The sequence below is a fragment of the Chiloscyllium plagiosum genome, unplaced genomic scaffold (assembly GCF_037043375.1).
Source record: "Chiloscyllium plagiosum isolate Xiang-an unplaced genomic scaffold, Cpla_swu_hap1 HiC_scaffold_9, whole genome shotgun sequence".
Classification (NCBI taxonomy): Eukaryota; Metazoa; Chordata; class Chondrichthyes; order Orectolobiformes; family Hemiscylliidae; genus Chiloscyllium; species Chiloscyllium plagiosum.
This window is the reverse complement of record NW_028270147.1, coordinates 21,719,696-21,746,206: the sequence shown is the minus strand read 5'-3', so window position 1 is coordinate 21,746,206 and position 26,511 is coordinate 21,719,696. Positions and strand designations below refer to the sequence as shown.

At 40.7% G+C, this 26,511-nt stretch overlaps 1 protein-coding gene across 10 annotated transcripts in view; it reads right to left on the bottom strand.

Moving 5' to 3' along the window:
- The window catches only part of ccdc18 (coiled-coil domain containing 18), a 184,029-nt gene that overhangs the window by 23,255 nt on the left and 134,263 nt on the right, over nucleotides 1-26,511 (bottom strand). For all 10 annotated transcript variants that reach the window (XM_043698817.2, XM_043698814.2, XM_087990462.1 and 7 more), the window contains 4 exons: nucleotides 18,806-18,905; nucleotides 16,466-16,582; nucleotides 5,077-5,220; nucleotides 3,586-3,789 (listed from right to left, as the gene is read on the bottom strand). In XM_043698817.2, the coding sequence (XP_043554752.2) occupies nucleotides 3,586-3,789; nucleotides 5,077-5,220; nucleotides 16,466-16,582; nucleotides 18,806-18,905 (565 nt within the window). The remainder of the gene's footprint in view (nucleotides 1-3,585; nucleotides 3,790-5,076; nucleotides 5,221-16,465; nucleotides 16,583-18,805; nucleotides 18,906-26,511) is intronic.

Genomic DNA, 26,511 nt, shown 5'->3' with positions numbered 1-26,511 from the left:
TTCGGAAAGATACACTTGGACAAAATTAACAGTTACCTGGATAAATACTGATTAATTAAGGAAAGTCGGTGTATATTTATTGAAAATAAATAAACTGATTGAGTTTTTGATGAGGTGTTAATGAAGGTAGAGCAATTTATGTGATGTATGTGGAGTTCCAAAAGTGCTATACGAAAGGCTTGCCAGCAAAGTTAAAGCCCATGGGATGGGAGAGACTGGTCAGCATGCATATGGAGTAAGAGTAAGGAAATATAAGTGGTGAATGTTTTTATTTCTCAGACTGGAGGGAGGTATTCTCATGACTAGGTGTCAGGAGCACTGCTTTTCTTGATACACATTAGTGACTTAGATTTAGATATATAGACACAATTTCAAAGTCTGTAGATATTGCAGAACTTGGAAGTGTAATTTTATGAGGATAGGAATAGTTTCAAAAGGATACAGACAGACTGGTAAAATTTTATGCTGCTAAGTACAAAATGGTATAAATGTGGTATAAATTAAACAGTACAGAAACAGGGGTATATATGCACAAAGCTGCTGAAGATAGTACAACTGTGCAAGTGTTCAGAACAGCTCAACAGATCCTGAACTTTGTAAAGCATAGATTATAAAGCAAAGAAATTACAATGAACCTTTCTAGAACACTGATCCGAATATGTTGAGTGGCAATCCTGCTCAGATTTTTAACCTTAGTATAGAATTCTGTTTCATAGCTAGGAATTCCAATATCAGCATAATTTAGGGAGCACTGTATAAATCAACACAGTGTCCTGTAATGCAGGAGTGTTTTTTTGTGGGGAGGTCAAACCCCTTTTACAGCAGTCAACTGCTGTGTTCAGAAATGTAAATGTGCACCAATACAGCCCGACACTTTGACAGTTAGACTAGGTTTTAACTGACTAACTTTTCCTAAGTAACTATGAACGTGAAGGAAGCAGTACTCTGAATTTTCTGATGTTGAAAGCTTTTCCAGAGGGTTCAGGGGAATTACCCATTGGAATATTCCCAAGAAGAGGTGCTATCACTTGGAATCCCTAATCAGTCCAGGCTGGTAGAAACTGGAGGTCAGTGAGAATGAAAGATTCAGAAATGGAAGGCTGTTGGGGTGTCAGAGGGGAAGACGACATTGGCTGATTTAGGGAACCAATGTTAAATAGTGAGCTGAATTAGCAGTTTCTTTTCAGGGCAGAAACATAAACTGAAGAAAATAACATCCAGTGAATGCTCAGAGGTTTGTCAAAACAAAACACATTACAGCTGTTTCAGCGAAGCAAAGACCTTTAGTGTGGAAATACGATGATTCTTCACTGATTCTGAGTATCTGTAAGGGTATTGCTGGGATAAAAGAAATTAATATTACTTGCTGATTTTTGCAATGAGATCATTCCAATAGTTTGAGACATTTTTCTTTTGTGAAATTAATTTTTATGTTCTTCTACTAAAGGTACACTGTAGGCCTCTTGCCAACATGTTCAGTGGCTGACTTACTTGGTAAACAAAAGTAAACAACATATGCCCTATCAGAGTGGGTTCTGATTTGTGTAGTATTGTCATCAACTCTGATAACTGGTGGTCATCATGCAAAATTCTATAGACTCTGGAGCAATTCCTACAGATTGGAGGGCAGCTAATGTAATCCATTTGTTTAAAATGGGAAGCAGAGAGAAAACCAGGGACTACAGACCAGCCAGCCTGACATTGGTAGTGGAGAAAGTGCTAGAGTCCAATATATTAAAAAAAAGCTCAGTATTTGGAAACCAGTAGCAGGATCAGATAGATTTTGGCTTTCAGAAGGCTTTTGACAAAGTCCCACATAAGTGTGAGTAGTGTGTAAAATTAAAGCACATGGGATTGGGGGTAGTGTATTGAGATGGATTGAAAACGGGAAACAATGAGTAGGAATAAATGGGTCTTTTTCCAAAAATGGCAGGCAGAAACAAGTGGGATACCGCAGGGATCAATGATAGGACCTCAACTATTCACAATGTATGTTAACGATTTTGATGAGGGACTACACGTAATATCTTGAAACTTGCTGATGACACAAACCAGGGTAGGAGGTTGAGCTGTGAGAAGGATGCAGGCAGGCTTCAGTGTGATTTGGACAAGCTGTGTAAGTGGCTAAATGCATAGTAGATGCAGCATAATAGGGACAAACATAAGGGGGAGGCAGATTATTATTTGAATGGTTATAAATTGAGAGGGTGAAATATGTAACACGACCTGGATGTCCTCAGTCACCAGTCACTGAAGGTAAGCAATGCAGGCAGTAAAGATGCTAAATGGCATGTTGGTCTTCATAGCAAAAGGATGAGAGTAAAGGAGCAGGAAAGTCTTGCTGCAATTATACTGGAACCTTGGTGAGTCCACACCTGGTTTATTGTGTGCAGTTTTGGTCTCCTTATTGGAGGAAAAATGTTCTTTCTGTAGAGAGAGTGCAGCAACGGTTTACCAAACTGATTATTATGATGGCAGGATTGACACTTGAGGAGAGAATTATATTCATTTGAATTCAAAAGAGTGCTGGAGAGGTTTTCATATAGACTGATACAATTAAAAAAGAACCAGACAAAGTAGATGCCAGAATGGTGTTTGAAACTGCAGGAGAATCTAGAACTAGGGATCACGTCTATGGGCATGGAGTAAACTATTAGGACTTAAAAAGGAGAGATTTCTTCACTTAGAGCGTGTGGTCAGCCTGTAGAATTCGCTACCACAGAAAATACACGAATAGGAAAGGTTTAGAGGGATATCGACCAAACAAAGGCAAATAGGACTAGTTAAGTTTGGGAAACGTGGTTGACACAGATGTATTGGACCAAAGGGTCTGTTTCCATGCTTTATGACTCCATATTGCTGTCACATCTTTGAGGGGAGTACAGGAGCAGTGGGACTTCAAGGTTCATGTACAAAATTCTCTGAAGGTGGCTAGGCAAGTTGGAAGAGTTGTAAAGAAGGCTTATAGAATCCTCTGCTTTATAAATCAAGGCAGAGAGTATAAAAGGAAGTCATGCTACAACTTTATAAATCATTGGTTACACCATATTTGGAGTATTGTGTTCAGTTCTGGCCACCTTATTTAAAGGAAGGATATTAAAGCTGTGGAGAGAGTTCAAAGGAGATTTACTGGAATGATATCAGAAATGAGGAATTTTAGATACAAGTAAAGATTAGAGAAGTTGGGTTTATTCTCATTGGAGCAGAGAAGATTAACAGGTGATCTCCCTTAGTTGTTCAAAATTATGAACAATTTTGACAGCGTAAAGGAAGCTATTTTGTTTCCACTAGTTGGTACGTCATAACGAGGGGTCAGCAAGACAGCTAGGAGTGAGATGAGAAGAAACTTCTTTATTCAGTTGTTAGGACGTGGAATCTACTGCATGGCAGTGGATTCCATATGAGACTGCAGAAGAGAACTGGATATATATTTCAAAATTTAGAGGGCTATGGAGGTGGAGCTAGAGATTGGCACTAATTGTGTATGTCTTTCGGGAGCCAGTATAGGTATGATGAGTCAAATGGCCTTCTGTACTGCAAAATTCCATGATTCTATTTTATTCAACTGCTGCCGTTAGTATTTACCTTTTCTTGAGACAGTCTAATAGTTTCGTCCAGCTCAACAGAGACACGTTCTACCTCTCTTTTTGTCTGTGCTAGGTGTTGCTGACACTCCCTCAGTTCCAGGTGACAGCGCTGCATTTGCTCATGGACTATCCGTACTTGTTGGCTTTCATCAAATACATCCTTTTGCTGTTTCACAATGCACTGATCCTTATCTTTCAGCATCTAGATAAACATCAATCAAGTCAATAAACAGAAAAGATTATTTATGAAGCACACCCAAGAATATCCTGAAAACATTAAAAAGCTGTTTCACATATTTAAATTAAAAATAATGGGTTTTCTGCAACAAAACACAATAAAAGGAAGGTACAAATATTTGCTTGTTAGTACAGAGCTTGAGTATTGATGAAAAAAACGACACGATGTGATGATGATTTAAATCTTGTACTCATTAGTCCAACTTGCAAGAATATTAATTCAAGGAAAGTACCAAATTTTACACTGTACAAGATAGCGTTATACTAAGGAGAATGCACTGATCAATGACTGGCAGGCAGTTAACTTTCAGGTCTTGTTTACATTTTAAACCAGTGAAATTTGAGCAATGAATCAGGGAATAACTATCACCTATTTTGTGGAGTTGAAACAGGACAGAAGGTGTTCACAAGTTCTTTCTGTCTGCAACTTACAATTCAAACTTCAAACGATTTAGAGAGACACTTATTAGAGAGAGATGACTGATTTAACCTGAAGGCCACCATACCTCAGATGAGGGGAGAGGTTGAGAAAGCGCGTCTTCCATAGTCATCACAGCTGATAATGGGAATTGAACCCATGCTGTTGGCATGACACGGTTTCACAAACGAACTGTCCAGCCACATTATTTAACAGCATTATGAATATAGAGCAATGATTCAAAATGAACCTGCATTAAATTATCTCGCCTTCCCACCAAAACTGAATGAAGAGAGCAAACATAAAATTTTTAAATAACATGCCGCATCACTCCACATTCCAATGCTTTTTTTTTACTGGTTTTCCATTCTTTGACATTCATCTCCAACTCCAATGTTTATAACCTATTATGTACCAAACACCTTTCCAGTTCCCCACCACCTCAAATTTAAAATTTGTGGTCTTTCTGTTCATCCATGTTAACACCAACTTCAAGTAACCAACTCAAACAAGCCATGCTTTCTCACATGTTCTCCTTCCAAGCTCCTCACTTCTCTAGGTTCAGCAGCTGGTACAGTGCCCAGTCCCTTTCGCACCACCGCTGGCAACTGTGCTTTCAGACATTTCGTTTCTGTCCCTCTGCTTTCCTTTTCCCAAACTCTTTTGTGTTTCCACCTCAGACTCCTCATTTCAAACCAGCTTTCCTTCAACTGTAATGGCACTTTGTATCTGCTTTTCTCATGTTACAGAAGAGCCTTGGGATATTTTGCATAAGTTACAAGTGCTGTTACCTGTATAAATTTCTGTTACTGAAGTATTATTGGTTATATTTACCTGCTCATATTTATCAATCTGCACATCCTTTCCTTCAACTTCACTTTTCAGCTGATTTATTTGTTGCTCCTTTTGTAGTAGTTTAAAGTCTTTTTCACGCAACTCTTCTTGTATAAGCTGTAGTTTTCCATCCAAAGTCTCCACCTATTCATACAATGGGATGTTAGAATTGATTTAACAGTCAAGAAGCAACCTGGACATGTTACCCCCAAACGAGAGAGAGATTCAGAACAAAATTGGGACATAATTACTGCTTAGCTCTGAACGTGAAGTCAGAAAATCAAATACAAATTCTGATGCAAGATTAAGAAATCAAAAAGTACTTTGGCTCAAAATTTTGCTTTTATCGACTAAGCATCGACTTAATAGTTCCCTAGATGCCTTTGTCATCTTTTTTTCTACTTCTTAATCAACCAACTGCAGCTATTCAAGTTTACAATATTGAACAATCAACTCAGGCAGACTATGCAGGGTATGTAATGACTTTCGGCAAAGGCCAAAATTCTAAATCAATTCTAAAGCTGGAGAATGGATCTCCTGGTATCCATATACAGCATAATCACACTTTCGTGTAGCCACTTTGCCAGATGAGTGATATTTTCAGAACTTAGAGTACATTGTATGGAAGGTGGGAGTCTAGAGATAGAGTTTGCTTTCCAATGACATGTGAACCATATGTAATCTGCAAGACCCTGTTGTCATTTTGCTTGTTTCTTTTATGGTCTTACATCTTCACCCATTCCAATATTTCACACAAAACCTTGGAAAATACAGTTAGAGAACTATGCAGCATGAAAAAAGTCCTTCGGTCCAACTCATCAATGCTGACCAGCTATCCTAAATTAATCTAGTCCAATTTACTGGCATTTGGCCCATATCTCTCTAAACCCTTCCTATTCATAAGACATAGGAGTGGAAGTAAGGCCATTCAGCCCATCGAGTCCACTCTGCCATTCAATCATGACTGATGGGCATGTCAACTCCACTTACCTGCACTCTCCCCATAGCCCTTAATTCCTTGCGAGATCAAGAATTTATCAATTTCTGCCCTGAAGACATTTAATGCCCCGGCCTCCACTGCGCTCTGTGGCAATTAATTCCACAGGCATACCACTCTCTGGCTGAAGAAATGTCTCCTCATTTCGATTCTAAATTGACCCCGTCTAATCCTAAGGCTGTGCCCATGGGTCCTAGTCTCCCCGACAAATGGAAATAAATTTCCAGCATCCACCCTTTCTAAGCCATGCATTAACTTATAAGTTTCTATTAATTCTCCCCTCAATCTTCTAAACTCTAATGAATACAATCCCAAGATCCTCAGCCATTCATCATATGTTAGGCCTACCATTCCAGGGATCATCTGTGTGAATCTCCACTGGACACGGTCCAGTGCCAGTATATCCTTCCTGAGGTGTGGGGCCCAAAATTGGACACAGTATTCTAAATGGGGCCTAACTATAACTTTATAAAGTCTCAGTAGCACATCACTGCTTTTATATTCCAACCCTCTTGAAATTAATGATAACATTACATTTGCTTTCTTAACCACGGACTCAACCTGCGAGTCAACCTTTGGAGAATCCTGGACTAGCACTCCCAGATCCCTTTGTACTTCGGCTTTATGAATTTCTCACCGTTTAAAAAATAGTCCATGTCTGTATTCTTTTTTTCCCAAAGTGCAAGACCTCACATTTGCTCACACTGAATTTCAGCCATTTCCTGGACAACTCTCTTAAACTGTCTAAATCTTTCTGCAGTCTCCCCGCCTCCTCAGAAGTACTTGCCTGTCTGCCTAACTTCGTATCATTGACGAACTTCACCAGAACGCCCCCAGTCCCTTCCTTCAGATCATTAATATATAAAGTGAACAGCTGCGGCCCCAACACTGAACCCTGTGGGACACCACTTGTCACCAGCTGCCATTCTGAAAAAGAATCTTTTATCCCAATTCTCCGCCTCTTGTCAGACAGCCTATCCTCAATCCATGCCAGGAGCTCACCTCGAACACTATGAGCCCTCACCTTATTCAGCAGCCTTCCGTGAGGCACCTTTTGGAAGTCTAGGTAGATAACATCCACTTTGTTTTCCTGGTCTAACCTACTTGTTACCTCTTCAAAGAATTCTAACAGGTTTGTCAGGCACAACCTCCCCTTACTAAATCCATGCTGACTTGTTCTAATCTGACCCTGTATTTCCAAGAATTTAGAAGTCTCATCTTTAATGATGGATTCTAGAATTTTACCAACAACCGAGGTTAGGCGAATCGGCCTATAATTTTCCACCTTATGTCTTGATCCTTTCTTGAACAAGGGGGTTACAACAGCAATTTTCCAATCATCTGGGACTTTCCCCGACTCCAGTGATTTTTGAAAGATCACAACCAATGCCTACGGTATTTCTGCAGCCACCTCCCTCAGAACTCTGGGATGCAGCCCATTGGGGCTAGGAGATTTATCAATTTTTAGACCTTTTCGCTTTTAGATTAGATTAGATTCCCTATAGTGTGGAAACAGGCCCTTCAGCCCAACAAGTCCACACTGACCCTCCAAAGAGTAACCCACCCGGACCCATTTCCCTCTGACTAATGCACCTAACACTATGGCAATTTAGCATGACCAATTCACCTGACCTGCACATCTTTGGACTGGGGGAGGAAACCGGAGCACCTAGAGGAAACCCACGCAGACACGGGGAGAATGTGCAGTCATCCGAGGCTGGAATCGAACCCGGGTCCCTGGTGCTGCGAGGCTGCAGTGCTAACCACTGAGCCACCGTGCCGCCCCTTTTCTTACACTGTGAAGACTGATACAAAATATTTATTAATTTCTTCAGCTATTTCCTTATCTCCCATCACTAGTCTTCCTGCATCGATTTGGAGTGGCCCAATTTCTACTTTTGCCTTTTGTTTATTTTTTATGTATTGAAAGAAACTTTTACTATAATTTCTAATATTACTGGATAAGTTACCTTCACATTTGATCCTCTCCCTCTTATTTCTCTCTTTGTTATCCTATTTGTTATCCTATTTGTTTTTATAGACTTCCCAATCTTCTGATTTCCCAGTGCTCTTGGCTACTTTATAGGCTCTCTCTTTTTCTATGATATGTTTCCTGACTTCCTTTGTCAGCCATGGCTCTCTAATTCCAACCCCCACCCCCCGACAATAATCTTTCTTTTCTTTGGATTTAACCTCTGTACTGTGTCCTCACCCAGACACTCCTGCCATTGTTGCTTGACTGTCTTCCTCACTAGGCTCTGCTTCCAGTTGATTTTCATCAATTCCTCTCTCATGCCCCTGTAATTACCTTTATTTACCTGTAACACCATTACATCCGATTTTGCCTTCTCTCTTTCAAACTGCAGACTGAACTCTACCATATTATGATCGCTGCCTCTAAAGTGTTCCCTTACTTACTTTAAGATCTTTTACAAAGTCTGGCTCGTTACATAGCACTAAGTCCAGAATAGCCTGCTCCCTTGTGGGCTCCATCAAAAACTGTACCAGAAAGCCATCCTGTAAGCATTCCATGAATTCCCTTTCTTTGGATCCACTGGCAGCAGTATTCACCCAGTCCATTTGCATTTTGAAGTCCCCCATGATCACCGTGATCTTGCCTTTCTAACATGCCCTATCTATTTCCAGGTGCATCTTGCGCCCCTGGGCCTGACCACTGCTGGGAGGTCTGTACATAACTCCCATGATGGTTTTTTGCTTTTGTGGTTCCTCAAATCCACCCACACAAACTCCACATCATCTGACCCTATGTCATTCAGTGCCATAGATTTAATTTCATTCTTAACCAAGAAGGCAACCCCTCCCCCTCTGCCCACCTCCGTCTTTTCGATAAGTTGTAAATCCTTGGACATTTAACTGCCAGTCCTGAACGCCCTGCAACCATGTCTCTGTGATGCCTACCACATCATAATCAATCACGATGATTTGTGCTGTTAATTTATCTACTTTGTTACGAATACTACGAGCATTCAGATAAAGCAACTTATGCTAAATTTCTTATCGTCGTGATTTCTATCATCTCTCGTAATATGTCCTAAGTTATCGGTCCTTTTTGCTTCATTCCTAGTCTGCCTGGAACTTAAACCCTGCACACATGCTAACCTGTTGCTTATCTTTCTACTTGACTCCATACTCCCTGTTGCTTTCCCTTTCCTTTCCTCCTGACTCTCAAGTCCTAGTGACCACCATATTTATCCTTTTCGCCAGAAAACTGGTTCCAGATCAGTTCAGGTGGAGACCATCCCATCGGTACAGATCCCCCCGATGCCAATGTTCCATGAAATGTCCCAGAACCTCTCTTTCCCACACCAATCTCTTAGCCACTTGTTTACTTCCCTAATTTTCTTATCTGGATGCCTTTTATATGTTATAAAGGTACCAGCTTCCACCACTTCCTCTGGCAACTCATTCCATACATACACCACCTTCTGCATGAAAAGGTTTCCCCTCAGGTCCCTTTTAAATCTTTCCCCTCTCATCTTAAACCTATTCCCTCTAGTTTTGGACTCTACCCTAGGGAAAAACCTTGGCTATTCACCCTATCGGGCGGCACGGTGGTACAGTGGTTAGCGCTGCTGCTTCACAGCGCCAGAGATCCGGGTTCAATTCCTGCCTCAGGCAACTGTCTGTGTGGAGTTTGCACATTCTCCCAGTGTCTGTGTGGGTTTCCTCTGGGTGTTCCGGTTTCCTCCCACAGTCCAAAACGTGCCGGTCAGGTGAATTGGCCATGCTAACATTGCCCCGTAGTGTTAGGTGAAGAGGTAAATGTAGGGGAATGGGTCAGGGTGGGTCGGTGTGGACTTGTTGGACCGAAGGGCCTGTTTCCACACTGTAAGTAATCTAATCTGATTTATCGCCCCTCATGATTTTAAAACCTTTTATAAGGTCACCCCTCACCATCTGAAGTTCCAGGGAAAATTGCCCCAGCCTATTCGGCCTCTAACCCTGGCAACATCCTTGTAAAATCTTTTCAGAATCCTTTCAAGTTTCACAAAATTCTTCCTCAGACACAAGCAAGTGGATCATTCCCCAACATCTACTTTTAAAACATGAATAAAGGCAGTAAAGAGCAAAACATTCCTATCAGCCACCATCAGTAGATAAGCTAAGCACAACAACACCTCTTGTTCCTCAGGAGGCTCAAGAAATTTGGCATATCCATAAGGACCCACACCAACATTTACAGATGCACCATTGAAAGCATACTGTGCAGGTGTATAACAGCCTGGCATGGCAACTGCTCTGCCCAGGACTGTAAGAAACTACAGAAGGTTGTGTAGACAGCCCAGACCATCACAGAAGCCAACCTTCCAGCCACAGAACCCACTTTCACAGCTCTGCCACACAAAGGCTGCCAACATCAGCAAAGACACATTGCATCCCAGTAAGGCTCTCTTCTTCCGTCAGGCAGAAAATATAGAAGCTTTAACACTCGCACCAACAGGTGTGGGAACAGCTTCTTCCCAGCAGTTATCACCCTGATGAATGGACTATCTAACTTCAAATAATGCTGATCTTGCCGTGTGCACACCATGTGCTACGTAACCTGTATGCCTCTGCCTCAGTGACTTTTTCACCCCATGATCTGCCTGTACTGCTTGTAAACAAAGCTTTTTATTGTACTTAGGTATACGTGATAATAAATAAATACAGCAAATCAAAGCTCCAAACAAATCCATAGCCATGATAAATGGGAGTAGAAATCTAACTCTTCCATCAAAAGCAGACGAAACTGTGAACTGAACTTAAGACAAAATTTATAGAATGTTCTGAGGCAACCACATTAATTAAAGGTTACAGAACAAAAGGGAACAAAAGATGTAGGTTAGCCATGATGTAATTTAATGTTGAAGCTGCATCAAGAGACTGAATAGCTTACTCATATTCCTATAACAACTTATAACTTTCTGACTACAACCATGCAATCAATTCCTCATCATCTGCAGTGGCTTCCCATTATTCCTTCATAATTCTGTCTCAAGATCATTACCATTATCAAATGTTTCTAGAAACTCCAGATGATTAATGTTGGAATTCCTTCACACACACTGACATTATGACTGCTTTAAAATATTCAGTTTAATTAATAGGACATGATATTCTATTCTAAAATTTACATTTAATACTTCTTCTAACATGGTCAATCACAAGAGCAGAAGAACCAGGAGTACAGTAGGCCATCTGGCCCTTCAAGCCAGCTCCGCCAATCAAGATCATGGCTTATCTTTTCATGGCCTCAGCTCCACTTATCCACCCTCTCACCATAGCCCTTAATTCCTTTACTATTCAAAACGTTATCTATCTTAGCTTTAAAAACATTCAATGAGGAAGGCTCAACTATTTCACTGGGCAGGGAATTCCATCGATTCACAACCCTCTGGTGAAGAAGTTCCTTCTCAATTCAGTCCTAAATCTGCTCCCCATAATCTTGAGGCTATGCCCTCTTGTCCTAATTACACCCGCCAGTGGAAACATCCTCTCTACTTCTATCCTATCTATTCCCTTCATAATTTTAGATGTTTCTAAGATTCCCCCCCTCATTCTTCTGAATTCCAATTAATATAATCCCAGTCTACTCAGTCTCTCCTCACAAGCCAACCCCCTCAACTCTGGAATCCTTCCCTGCTTTTAACTCAATCCCTTTAGCAATGAAGGACAAAATTCCATTTGCCTTCTTAATTACCTGCTGCACCTGCAGACCAACCTTCTGTGAAGCTGCAATTTTACCATTCAAATAAGTCTTTTTTACTGTAATTTCTACCAAAATGGATGTATTTATATTTATTAACACTTTACTCCATCTGCCAGACATTTGCCCACTCACTTAAAGTATCAATGCTCCTATGCGAAGTTTCACAGTCCACTGCACACTTTGCTCGACCACCCATCTTAGTGTCATCCAAAACCTTGACACACAACATGGTCCCCACTCCAAATCATCTATGTAAGTTGTGAATAATTGCAGTCCGAATACTGATCCCTGAGACACACCCTTAGCCACTGATTGCTAACCAGAAAGGCACTCATTTATTCCCCACTCTTTGCTTCCTGTTAGTTAACCAATCCTCTCATCCATGCTAATACATTGCCTGTAACACTGTGCATCTTTATCTAATGCAGCAGCCTTTTGTGCGTCACTTTGTCAAATGCCTTTTGGAAATCTAGATACAATACATCTACTGGATACTTGTTGTCCACCGTGCTCGTAATGTGTTCATAGAATTCCAGTAAATTAGTTAAGGATGATCTGCCTTTCGTGAATGCATGATGTGTCTGTCCAATTTCTGTCTAGATGTCTTGCTAGTTCTTCCTTGATGATAGATTCAAGCATTTTCCCCACTACAGAAGTTAAGTTTACTGGCCTATAATTGCCCATCTTTTGTCTACCGCCTTTTTTAAAGTTAAAAATCACACAACACCAGGTTATAGTCCAACAGGTTTATTTGGAAGCACTAGCTTTCAGAGCACCGCTCCTTCATCAGGTAATTGTGCGCAATCACCTGATGAAGGAGCAGCACTCCGAAAGCTAGTACTTCCAAATAAATCTGTTGGACTATAACCTGGTGTTGTGAGATTTTTAACATTGTACACCCCAGTCTAATACCAGCACCTCCAAATCCTTTTTTTAAACAATGGTTAATGTAAAAACATATATAAAACATCTCAAAATCTCCTTGAACACACTACCTAAATAAAATCATGTTTACAACCCTGGTCTCCCTTTTTAAGAATAGTGCCAAAGAGCCAATCTAACAGCTATGTCCTTTAAGACAGGATCAGCTTGATCAACAGTGCTGCTGCTGAGCCACACATGGTGACGGACATGGAAATTTGCCATCCAGAGTACAGAATACCCTCAACACCTGCCACAGACCCAGCGTGGCAGCAATGGTCTTTTGGACTCCACAGCTCAATCAGTAAATGCTACTGCCGAGCCTCAAAAAACTCTTGATGATGATACTGACGCCCCTCACTCATAGTACATTCTGTACTCTTGACACCCTCAGTGTCTGCTTCAAATGTGGTTGAACATGGAGAAGCACAGTCATTAGCCAAGAAAGGGAATTCATGGACAATACATGGTAATCAGAAGGAGGTTCTTTGCTTATGTTGATTGAGACATCATGGCGCTCAGAGTTAATGTTAAGGACTCCTAAAGCAGCTTCCCCGACTGCATACCACTGAACTGTCAACTGTTTGTGGGTCAGGACATATCCAGTGGTGGTGATGTCTGGGACACTGATTCCTTAAGAATAATTATGTCAGGCTATTAAACTGTTGAACTCCAACTCTGGCACTAGCCTCCAAATGTTAGTAAGGATGACTTTGTAGGTTCAACATGGTTGTTTTTGCTGTTGTCGTTTGTGGTGGCTAGGTCGATGCCTGGTAGTCTGTCTGGTTTAATTTATTTTTAGGAATCTTTGTAATAATTGTTACAACTGTGTGGCTTGCTATGCCATTTCAGAGAGCAGTTTAGAGTCAACCACATTACTGTGGGTGTGGAGTCATGTGTACGCCAGACTATTTAAGGATTTCCTTCCTGCATGACATGAGTGAACCAGGTACTGTTTCTGACAATTGAGAATGGTTTCATTATCATCAATAATCTCTTAATTCCAGATATTTACTTAATTCAAATTCTACCATCTGTCACGGTCTCCAGAACATAAACTGAGTTTCTGAATTAATGTCTAGCGATAATACTAGGCCATCCCCTCCCCATTTACTTCAGCTTTAGTAAAGTTCCTTGATACCACACTTTGTCAATTGTGAATTGAGGTCTTGCCCCTTTTTGATCAAATCTGCTACCTGCTGCAAAAAATCTTTGTGTATCTAAAAATCAAGACCATCTCCACTATAGCTGCATCATGAAAACTGATCCCCAAATTTCCAATCCCAGCCCTTCTAACTTTCAGCCATTTGTGTCCTAAGCCTTTGTGTTTTCTGCAAGTTTTTCCCATCTCATTCAGAACACACACACCTACAAGTTTCTAAAGGACAACTACGGATGGGCAATAAATGCTAGCCAGTCATTGACGCCCACATCCTACAAATGTACAAAGAAAAAGGTCAACTTGTTGCCCCAGTGACATTTCCCTCTACATCTTCAAAATTGCTGTCATCAACTAGACCCTCCACCACCAAATCCAGCTTAATATCTAATTCTTCTCTCAACTACCTCTCCTTAATCACGAAAGCCAAATTATGTTTGTTCCCTTTATCCATCAATTTATTAAAAATAAAACCTTGATTCAACCAGAGAGGCTGAAACATAAACAGACTGAATCCAATCAAAGAAGCAGTCTGTCATGCATCTCAAGCTATTTTAATTAACCTCTTGGTAGCTCATTCATGCAATGAACAGAACAAAGAATGGTACAGCACAGAAACAGGCCCTTTGGCCCACCAAGACTTGGCCAACAGATGATGCCTTTCTAAACAAAAAGACTGTTGTCATATCCCTCTATTCCCTGACAATTCATGTATCTGTCAAGGTGCCTCTTAAATATTGCTTTGTATCTGTCTTCACTACCTCCTCCGCAAATGTATTTCAGGCACTTACCATCTTCGATGTTAAAAGAAACTTGCATTTCACATCTCCTTTAAACTTACCCCCTTTTATCTTAATCTATGTCTCTAGTAATTGATACTTCCATTCTGTGTAAAAGACTCAGACTATCCAAACTATCCATGCCTCTGATCAATTTGTAAACTATCAAGTTGCTTCTCATCCTCAATGTTTAAGTGAAAACAAATCGAGTTAGTCCAATCTCTTCTCATAGCTTACACCCTCCAAACCAAGTAACATCCTGATAAACTGTTTCTGTACTCTCTTCAAAGCCTCTACATCCTTCTTGCAGTGTGCAACCAGAACTCTACCCAATATTACAAATGTGGCCTAACTAAAATTCCAAACAGCTGCAATAAGACTTGGCAAATTTTACACTCCATGCCGCGAACAACGAAGACACACATGTTGTACGCTGTCTTGACCACCTTATCCACTTGTGTTGCCACTTTCAGGGAAGTGTGGACTTGGATGTCTAGATCCCTCTGTGTGTTGGTGTAACTGAGGGTTCTGCCATTTATTGCATACTTCCCTTCTGCATTAGATCTTCCAAAATGCATCACTTTGTATTTGTCTCGATTAAACTTAATCTGCCATTTCTCTATCCTATCTATATCCTGCTGTTTCCTCTGGCAGTCCTCCTCACTATCCGCAGCTCCCTAATCTTTGCGTCGTTTGCATTGAATAATGAAACATAAGTCACAGATCAAGACTACAGCTCTTTTTGGGCATCCTCAAAGAAAAGTACAATTTTCTAAGATACTACAGAATTCAATCAAACATCTGGCAAGTCTGATCTATCTGTCCATCAACTCCAACTTCATGCTGGTGAATGTTTTACATTCCCAGAACAGAATCATAGAATCCCTACTGGGCGGAAACAGACCATTTGACCACACAGACAGTCCCCTGAGGGTTGACAGTGTGGTGCTGGAAAAGCACAGCAGGTCAGGCAGTATCCAAGGAGCAGGAGAGTCGACATTTCGGGCAAAGCCGAATCAGGAATCGACTCTAATCTCCAGCATCTGCAGTCCTCACTTTCTCCAGAGGGTTGAACCAACCTAGGGCCCTGGTGCTGTGAGGGAGCAGTGCTAACCACTGAGCCACTATGCCATCCCAAAAAGATTAATTGTTCACTCAGCTGTCTCTTCATCGAAAGACTATTTTCATTCCAAAAGCAGAAAATGAAGCACGATACTCTGTCACAACAGAATTAACTACAAAGCAATAATAACTAATACAAACCCAATGGGGGAAAAGATTGCATTAATCGCATTTTTTTGAACAATATGACTTCTGACAAAGTAATATCCTCATCATTGCTTGTAGCTGCCTCCCTTTAGATTAGATTAGATTCTCTACAGTGTGGAAACATGCCCTTCGGCCTAACAAGTCCACACCGACCCTCCGTAACCCACCCAGACCCGCTTTCCTCTGACTAATGCACCTGACAATATGGGCAATTTAGCATGGCCAATTCACCTGACCTGCACATCTTTTGTATTGTGGGAAGAAACTGGAGTAGCCAGAGGAAACCCACGCAGACATGGGAGAATATGCAAACTCCACACTGACAGTTGCCCAAGGCTTGAATCGAACCCGGGTCCCTGGCGCTGTGAGGCAGCAGTGCTAACCACTGAGCCACTGTGCCACCCTGAAGGAATATTTTATCTTCATGTTTTTCCAGTGATACAGCTGAGGCACAGGATCTATTGTACAATTTTACTGGGCCACGATTAAAATTCAGGATTAGCTGAATTAAAAGCAAAGTTAAAACTATGATATTTAAAAGAGGAACATCAAACCTGTTTAGTATGCTCCTTAACATTCAACTCAGATTTCTCCAAAGAACTTTGTAAACAGATCATTTTCTGCTCCATCTCTGTCTTGTGCTCATGAACATTCATATCCAATTGTGTGAGCTGTGAAATAAATATATTTTAAAATGGTTAATTTGATACTGAAGTTCAAGTTTCAGGTATTGTTTGAGCTGAGTCCTATGCAGCAAAAAAAAAGATGCAGTTAGAACATGAATGTTGGATAAAATTTACTTTGCTGTTTTAATAATGGGAATATTCTTCCTGAGAGAATAATAGTGTCCAGTTCTGGTCACCCAGTTATAGGAAGGATATGATCAATGGCGAGGGTTCAGAAGAGATTTACCGGGATATTGCCGTGTATGAAAGGTTTGAGTTATAAAGAAAGGCTGGATAGGCTTGAGGTTTTTCCACTGGGGTGCAGCAGGCTGAGAGGCAATGTCATAGAAATTTATATAATAATAAGAGGCATAGCTAAAGTTAATGGAAGTTGTCTTTTCCCTAGGATGGAGGATTTCAAGACTAAAGGGCACATTTTTAAGGTGAGGGAAGAGAAATTTTAAAAAGACATAAGAAGCAATTTTTTGTTTTTTACACGGAGGGTGGTTCGCGTGTGGAATGAACTTTCTGAGAAAATGGTGGATGCGAGTACAATTACAATTTAAAAGACACTTGGATAGATACATCAATAGGAAAGGTTTGGAGGGATATGATCCAGGAGCAGACAGGTGGGACTGGTTTAGTTTGGAATTACATTTGAACCGAAGGTCTGTTTCCGTGCAGTACGACTCGATAACTCTCTGTATGATCACATCATCTATTAAACTGGGATTGTTTAGTGAAGTGAGTTTCTTTGTAACGCTAAGTATTTCTATTGAGGTAGTTAGATTGCCGAAGGTTTCAAGAAGGTAAGCTTAAAATAATATTCGATTATTAGTTTTGTAAAAATTCCAAATAATTTCCAGATAACTTAAATCAATTAAAGCACCAGCAATGCATCTGAGTCATTAAAATCAAAATGCTTAATTATAATCCTTTATTTCAATACTGATTATTCATTTCTGCTCTGCTATTATAGTTGGATAAATCTAGATTCATACTTCATAATAGTATGAACAGGCTGCAAATTTCTGATTTTTCAGCAATCTACTTCAATGACATGAATGTATCACTAATCTAACATAGTCCCCAACTCCTTCAAAACTGTCATATCAACCTTGAGGAATTGATGTAAATATTAGATTAGATTAGATTAGATTGCATTATAGTGTGGAAACAGGCCCTTCGGCCCAACAAGTCCACACCGACCCGCGAAGCGCAACCCACCCATTCCCCGACATTTACCCCTTTACCTAATACTGCGGGCAATTTAGCATGGCCAATTCACCTGACCTGCACATCTTTGGACTGTGGGAGGAAACCGGAGCACCCGGAGGAAACCCACGCAGACACGGGGAGAATGTGCAAACTCCACACAGTCAGTCGCCTGAGGCGGGAATTGATTAGATTAGATTAGATTACTTACAGTGTGGAAACAGGCCCTTCGGCCCAACAAGTCCACACCGACCCGCCGAAGCGTAACCCACCCATACCCCTACATTTACCCCTTTACCTAACACTACGGGCAATTTAGCATGGCCAATTCACCTGACTTGCACATCTTTGGACTGTGGGAGGAAACCGGAGCCCCCGGAGGAAACCCACGCAGACACGGGGAGAACGTGCAAACTCCACACAGTCAGTCGCCTGAGTCGGGAATTGAACCCGGGTCTCTGGCGCTGCGAGGCAGCAGTGCTAACCACTGTGCCACCGTGAACCCGGGTCTCCGGTGCTGTGAGGCAGCAGTGCTAACCACTGTGCCACCATGCCACCGTGAACCCGGGTCTCCGGTGCTGAGAGGCAGCAGTGCTAACCACTGTGCCACCGTGCCACCGTGAACCCGGGTCTCCGGTGCTGTGAGGCAGCAGTGCTAACCACTGTTAAAGTTCACTTGAGAATGTAACTTTTAAAAAGTTCTGTGATTTACTTATGAAAGAACTGAAACCCAATTTCTCTAGTCATTCCCAAATACTGTCCACCGAGTTATCATTTGTCATAATCTGAAATAGTTTTCATTTCTGGTAAAATAACCAATGAAAACACAACAGAGGAAATAGCTGCTGGTTTGCTGCAAATCACCCTAAAATCAGTTCTAAACAAAAACCGAGAAAAAAATGTCTGAATATCATGGTTAGAGATACGGAATATATGAAGCATCAACTGAATAAGGAAAGCTGTGGACAAGGTACTGATCATAAAATGCTGCAAAATCACATGTTTACAGGATACCTGAGCTGCTCTCTGTTGGAGCTCCCATTTCCTGTCCTTGAGTGCCTGGTCCATCTCAATGATTTTCACATTTCTGTCCTGTAATTCATTTTTGTATTGCCTATTGAAGAAACAAAAATCAGTAAAAATATACAAAATCACTTTGCTTTGTAGAACAGCTTTAAAGGGGTGATGCAGTGACCACTGCAAAATTATCCCATCATATGTGCAACAAAACCCCATTAGCTTTCAGCAATCCTGTAATAATCACAAAAATCAAACTATATTCAATTTTGACACAAACACAGAAAATGCTGGAAAAACACAGTAGGTCGGGCAACATTTGTGGCAAGAGAAACAGAGTTAACGTTTTAAGTCTGATAGGACTCTTGTTCAAAATTTAAAACTTTCTACGTGAAAAGGATATTGCACGATTAGATGCCCGATGGTTGAAATGCTACAGTAACAGCCCTAAATACAATGAAAACGAGTTGAAGTGAGAGCAAAATCACTTGCTGGCCCACTCATCAAACTCTCATGGACAATGTGTTAAACATCCCAAAAAGTCTAACCCCAGAGCTAAAAAGTAACATGTTAGATGTTATATGTTCATTCAGGAGATTCTTTTCATCAAACAACTAGGCCTGTAAGGAAGATCTAGTTCTGCCAACAAGCTAGAAAATTTATATCATTATTCCTAAAACTTTAATGTTCTCTAGGGAGATCACCAATTTCTTGCTCTGAACTTTGTACACAAAAAAATTGCTCTAAATAGTTGTCACATGAATCACATCACAAGGTACCAGAAAACATCAACTATTGATAAAGGCTTGAAATAGAAAGCAAACTTTTTTCCCCTCTAAAAGCACAAATATTTAAAAACATGAAATCTGTAACAAATATTTACAAGATAAAAATAGTCTGGACCTTTTAAACTTGGTACAAAGAAAATGATCTTGACGTGTTTACCACTTCAGATCGATTTTCTAAATGTAATGTTCAATTCTTTAGATATCTGGATAAAATTAGCTGCCTGATGGCAGAGTGCCAATTGCTGCAGGGTATGCTGTCTTTTGTTCAGTATAATTATTTTTAAATCAGAGTTAACATAGTAACACATTTAATAGAATCCATGTGAACTAAACAAAAAGTTTTTTATACTAGCTTGGATTCTTTCTAATCCACACACGATAGAACAAACATGAACTCCACAGTTTCAATAAATAATTGAAGAATTAGAGGATATACATGGGTCCAAGGAAGCACCTTGCTTCACCAATTATCTTCAACTTGTCCATCCACAAAGTTTCAGTCAATTGTGAAAGCTTACAAACTTCCAGATGCTCTGTGCTTATCTGCATTGTGAATAGAATACCAATACAAACTGATTATCTGTAACGTATTGCTATTTACAGATAGTGATGGAGAATAAATGCTGGCCTTGTCAGTGAAGGCAATGTTCCATAAATGAATAATTTTTAAGTCAGAAAATATAAAGATGCCATTTGGCTTATGCCAGTTGTAGAAAACAACTATTAGCTAGTCCCACTCCTGCTTCTTCTCATGGGTATTCAATCTTTCCATTGCAAAATGTAAATTAAAAGCATAAATATAAAATATATCTCTATAGCCTATTGGAACAGGGAGATCCTATTACTTAGAAACAATAATTTACAGTGCTCCATGAGCAATAGACTGAAGTTTTTAAGCAATTGAGCAGAGGGCTGCAGACATTTTGCAGGAATTAATTCTCGTGGAAAGAATTCCCATGAGTTTCTAATTACTCAAAACATAATACCCGTTTCAATAAAAACTTCCATTTATCCAGTAAAAGCAAAACAAAATGTCCCTCAGAGCAAAATTCACATTAATAAGTCACCTAAATCAATTAGTGTGAGGAAAATTATGGTACTTCCTCCAAACCAAAATTGGCTGCGTGCGGTGTTGCAACAATTACATTAGATATTTGGATAGAATTAGCTGCCTGATGGCCTGTTATGACCTCTGTAAAGGCAAGTAACTTTATTTTTTTTTAAATCTGTAAGAAATCTAAAATCCAGTTTTTACTAAAGGAATTAAGTCTTAAGATTACACTGTTTAAAACAGAAGAATTTCACAATAGTTAAAGTGAACAGTGTTATGGGCCAGGCCAGACCACCTCAAAGCATTTCAAGAAGGCAGCCCAGACCTTAATGTTTCTAGTTGTTTTAAGCAGGTTCAGAATGGATATCCCAGTAGTGATGCAGCTGACCCAACCACTCAATTTTAAACAAAACAGAATTTATTTACAGACTACTGAATGAAATACGAACAAAAGAGAACCTAATTTAGAATAACTTAACCGACTGAAAACCCAATTGATTCTATCACAATTTAATGATGCTGTTCCAAGTACTTGCCACATCCCCATAAACACCCCTCGGCAAAAATAAAATTAAATCAAACACAGGTTCTTACAGGAGAGACGTCAGAGAGAGAGGATCAGCATGGAACTGCTCCTTTTGCTCCCCAGCAGCTTCTCTGTGTTCCCAGCTAAAACTTGACCAGCTGGTGCAAACAATACAGCTTACTAAAACCAAACCAAACCAAACCAAACCCGACCCTGATCTAAGAGAACTACCACTCCTCCTTCCATTGTACAAGTGTTTATTTTAAAAAAAGCTTTTTCAAGTAGATACTTCCAGACATATCGGAACCTCTGCTTCAGGACCCTCTGGAAAAAAAACAAGGACAACGTAACCTTGTTAGTTAAAGGAGCAGCATCACAACAGTGCACACTATCTTAAATAGCCATTCTTCAACATTCAGAATCAATCCAAGTTCAATATGTATTAATAGGCAAATTATGAACTATAAATGGCAGATACAGCTAAGATGATGTTCTATGAATTGGCTCAGCAGTCAGCTCAGATTTTAATATTCACTCTCAGTTACAGTCCTTCAAAACTATGTTCCTCATGAAGAACTCCAGCTCCTCACTTTCTATTAGCTGACGTGATCCCCACCGAGCATCAGCACACAACCAACTAAAGCATGAGCATGTTAATCGTCTACAGAACTTGCTTAATTTGATCTGGATGGGGTAAATATATCAATGTTATCTTCAAGTAAAAGAAACAGCTGCAGCAATTTATTCCCAGCTTCAGGTTCTTAGGCTTGCCTGTTCTGCATCACAGAACTCATCATCAGTTCCATCACCCAGTTTATGCCCTTTTATGTCTTTCATCCAGCTTCAATATGCCCAACAATTTTAAATTCCAAATCTCAGTGCACCTTTGTTTCCTTAGAAACTAGTAAGTATCTGTTTCATTTCCTGGTTTTGGTTCGAGCCTGCATCAAAACCTACAAACTTTACATGCAGGGATAAGCTCTCCACAAGTATTTAATTCGGAATTGTAAAATTCACTACAGAGTAATGCAACAATGCTGCATCTTTAACAAGGTTATGTTGTCCTTGGTTTTTATCAAGTGGGTTTGTAAAGGCAGAGGTGCCGATTTGTCTGGAAATGGTTACTTTGAACAATGGCAGGGAGCAGCCAGTTCTCCCGGTTAAGGTTTTAATTCTAGTTTGGTTCATTTTAACAAGCAGTCACAAAACTTAGAGAAGCAGCTACAGTGAAAAGACATTCCATGCTTCAACTGATGTTTCTTGCCTGAAGTTTCTCTCCAAAACCTAAATACAGCAAAGTGGCTCAGTGGTTAATACTGCTGCCTCACAGTACCAGGAACCCGGGTTCGATTCCAGCGTCGGGCGACTGTGAAGTTTGTACATTCTCCCTACGTCTGTGAGAGAGTTTCCTCGGAATGATTTGGTTTCCTCCCACAATCCAAAGATATGCAGGTTAGTTGAACTGGCCATGCTAAATTGCCCATAGTGTTCAGGGATGTGTAGGTTAGGTGCATTAGTCAGGGGTAAATGTAGAGGAGTAGGGTAGGGGAATAGATTTGGGTGGGATACTCTTCAGAGGATTGGTGTGGACTTGTTGGGCTTAAGAGCCTGTTTCAACACTGTAGGGATTCTATGAAACCTCTCCTGCCTCCAAGAACCTGTGTTTGAATTTACCATTTGCCAAGGAGTGTTTATGGGATGTAGCAGGAATTGGAACAGCTTCGTTAAGTTGCGATTGAGTTGGTTGTGATACCAAATAAGTTAAGCTATTGTAAATTATGTTTTATTTCGTCTGTGTTTCATAGTTTAAATAAATTCTGTTTTGTTTACAGCTGAGTGGTTTGACCAACTGCATCACTTCTGGAATATTCACTTTATATCTGCCTAAAAAAAAAAGTTAGGGTCTAGGCTCCTTTTTAAAATATTTTGAAGATGTCTGACCTGGTCTATAACAGTAATAAGGGTTAATTGAAAGCCAGGATTATGATAGTTGGTTAAGAAACCTTTATACACAAAATTCCGGTTGGTTGCATGCTATTGTCAGCTGGGCATCAGACTTGCTTGCAGAAAGACAGCAGTTGGAATTTTTCATTAGGAAAGTAGAGTTTTAAAGACTTTCTAAGGAGTGATCACCAAGATCTGAGATGATCGCTGATAGGAAGGTAGAGGATCAAGCAATATCGAAATTCAATTTCATTGGGAGCACAAAGCAGATGATTACCAGCTTATTTTCAGTATATCAAATGTTCAGTTGAAAAGAAATTAACAATTGTGGTGAGCACTTGTGGTGAGTACTTGTTAACAGGCAATTAACAAATGCTCAACCACTGTGGAGAAAGTGAGGACTGCAGATGCTGGAGATCAGAGCTGAAAATGTGTTGCTGGAAAAGCGCAGCAGGTCAGGCAGCATCTAAGGAGCAGGAGAATCGACATTTCAGGCCAGAGCCCTTCATCAGGGAGAAAGTGAGGACTGCAGATGCTGGAGATCAGAGCTGAAAATGTGTTGCTGGAAAAGCGCAGGTGGTCAGGCAGCATCCAAGGAGCAGGAGAATCGACGTTTCGGGCATGAGTCTTTCTTCAGGAAAGAGGAAAGTCCTCATTCCTGAAGAAGGGCTCATGCCCGAAACGTCGATTCTCCTGCTCCTTGGATGCTGCCTGACAATCAACCACTGTGGACTATTTTCTGCAACTACAGAAATTAAACTTCAAACAATAGAACTTCAGATGCTTTAGTACTGATATCATTCACTTAGGGATTACAAACATTGCATCCAATCATTTAGAATTCAATTTTACAATTATGCTAAGTGTAAACGTTTAAATTAATTTTGCAAGTCTGTATCCTGATTCATTAAGCTGTCACTCTCCTTATCACCAAGTTCTGATTTTTATTATAACGTGTAAACTGAACATGGAGAAACAAGCTGCATTTTCTTTTGCCAAAAGAAATGTCCAAATATAAATTTTTAAAAATAACACATGCTCCAAGAACATCCAGATACCCATAATTAAGATATTCAATCATGGATAAATCAAGCTCGATCATAAAGCTTTTCAAAAGCACAAAAATATTCTCATTTTTCTTCTCTCTTCCCACAGATGGGAAACATCATCCACTGAGAAGTGACAAGTTAGCGATTTACTTTTTAAAATAAGATTTGATGTGATTCCCAGTTGTTCATTAAATTGTATGTGATTTAAACATTTAGAACATAGAATAATACAGCACAGAACAGGCCCTTCGGCCCACGATGTTGTGCCGAACATTTGTCCTAACTTAAGCACCCATCCATGTACCTATCCAATTGCCGCTTATAGGTCACCAATATTTCTGACTCTGCCACTCCCACAGGCAGCGCATTCCATGCCCCCACCACTCTCTGGGAAAAGAACCTACCCCTGACATCCCTCCATACCTTCCACCCTTCACCTTAAATTTATGTCCCCTTGTAACACTCTGTTGCACCCGGGGGAAAAGTCTCTATCTATCTATTCCCCTGATCATCTTATAAACCTCTATCAAGTCACCCCTCATCCTTCGCCGTTCCAATGAGAAAAGGCCGAGCACTCTCAATCTATCCTCGTACGACCTATTCTCCATTCCAGACAACATCCTGGTAAATCTCCTTTGCACCCTCTTCAAAGCTTCCACATCTCTCCTAAAATGAGGCGACCAGAACTGCACACAGTACTCCAAATGTGGCCTTACCAAGGTCCTGTACAGCTGCAACATCACCTCACGACTCTTGAATTCAATCCCTCTGCTAATGAATGCTAATACACCATAGGCCTTCTTACAAGCTCTATCCACCTGAGTGGCAACTTTCAAAGATCTATGAACATAGACCCCAAGATCCCTCTGCTCCTCCACCTTACTAAGAACCATACCGTTAACCCTGTATTCCGCATTCTTATTTGTCCTTCCAAAATGGACAACCTCACACTTGGCAGGGTTGAACTCCATCTGCCACTCCTCAGCCCAGCTCTGCATCAGATCTAAGTCCCTTTGCAGCCGACAACAGCCCTCCTCACTATCCACAACTCCACCAATCTTCGTATCGACTGCAAATTTACTTACCCACCCTTCGACTCCCTCTTCTAAGTCATTAATAAACATTACAAACAGCAGAGGACCCAGACTGATCCCTGCGGAACTCCACTTGTAACTGGGCTCCAGGCTGAATATTTACCATCTACCACCACTCTCTGACTTCGACCGGTTAGCCAGTTCTCTATCCAACTGGCCAAATTTCCCACTATCCCATGCCTCCTGACTTTCCGCATAAGCCTACCATGGGGAACCTTATTAAATGCCTTACTAAAATCCATGTACACTACATCCACTGCTCTACCCTCATCCACATGCTTGGTCACCTCCTCAAAGAATTCAATAAGACGTGTAAGACAAGACCTACCCCTCACAAATCCGTGCTGGCTGTCCCTAAGCAAGCAGTGTCTTTCCAGATACTCATAAATCCTATCCTTCAGTACCCTTTCCATTACTTTGCCTACCACCCAAGTAAGACTAACTGGCCTGTAATTCCCGGGGTTATCCCTATTCCCCTTTTTGAACAAGGGCACAACATTCGCCATTCTCCAGTCCCCTGGTACCACCCCCGTTGACAGTGAAGACGAAAAGATCATTGCCAACGGCTCTGCAATTTCCTCTCTTGCTTCCCACATAATCCTAGGATATATCCCGTCAGGCCCTGGGGACTTGTCTATCCTCAAGTTTTTCAAAATGCCCAACACATCTTCCTTCCTAACAAGTATCTCCTCTAGCTTACCAGTCTGTTTCATATTCTCCTCTTCAACAATATGGTCTGCCTCATTTGTATTTAGATTAGATTAGATTCCCTACAGTGTGGAAACAGGCCCTTCAGCCCAACAAGTCCACACAGACTCTCCGAAGAGTCACCAACCCAGATCCATTCCCCTACTCCCTACTAATGCATCTATCACTATGGGCAATTTAGCATGGCCAATTCACCTGACCTGCACATCTTTGGATTGTGGGAGGAAACCGGGAGTACCCGGAGGAAACCCACGCAGACACTGGGAGAATGTGCAAACTCCACACAGACAGTCACCCGAGGCTGGAATTGAACCCGGGTCCCTGGCGCTGTGAGGCAGCAGTGCTAACCACTGAGCCACCGTGCCGCAGAAAACAACCTTTAATATAGTGGAACCAAAACAAAACGTGTGCCATTTAGATTATGCATAAAGAATAAAATTGCTTTCATGTAAAATATCACAAAGGTAGACAAGGTAGTGAAGGTGGTGTTTGGCAGACTTGCCTGTATTGGTCAGTGCATTGAGTATAGGAGTCAAGAGTGTG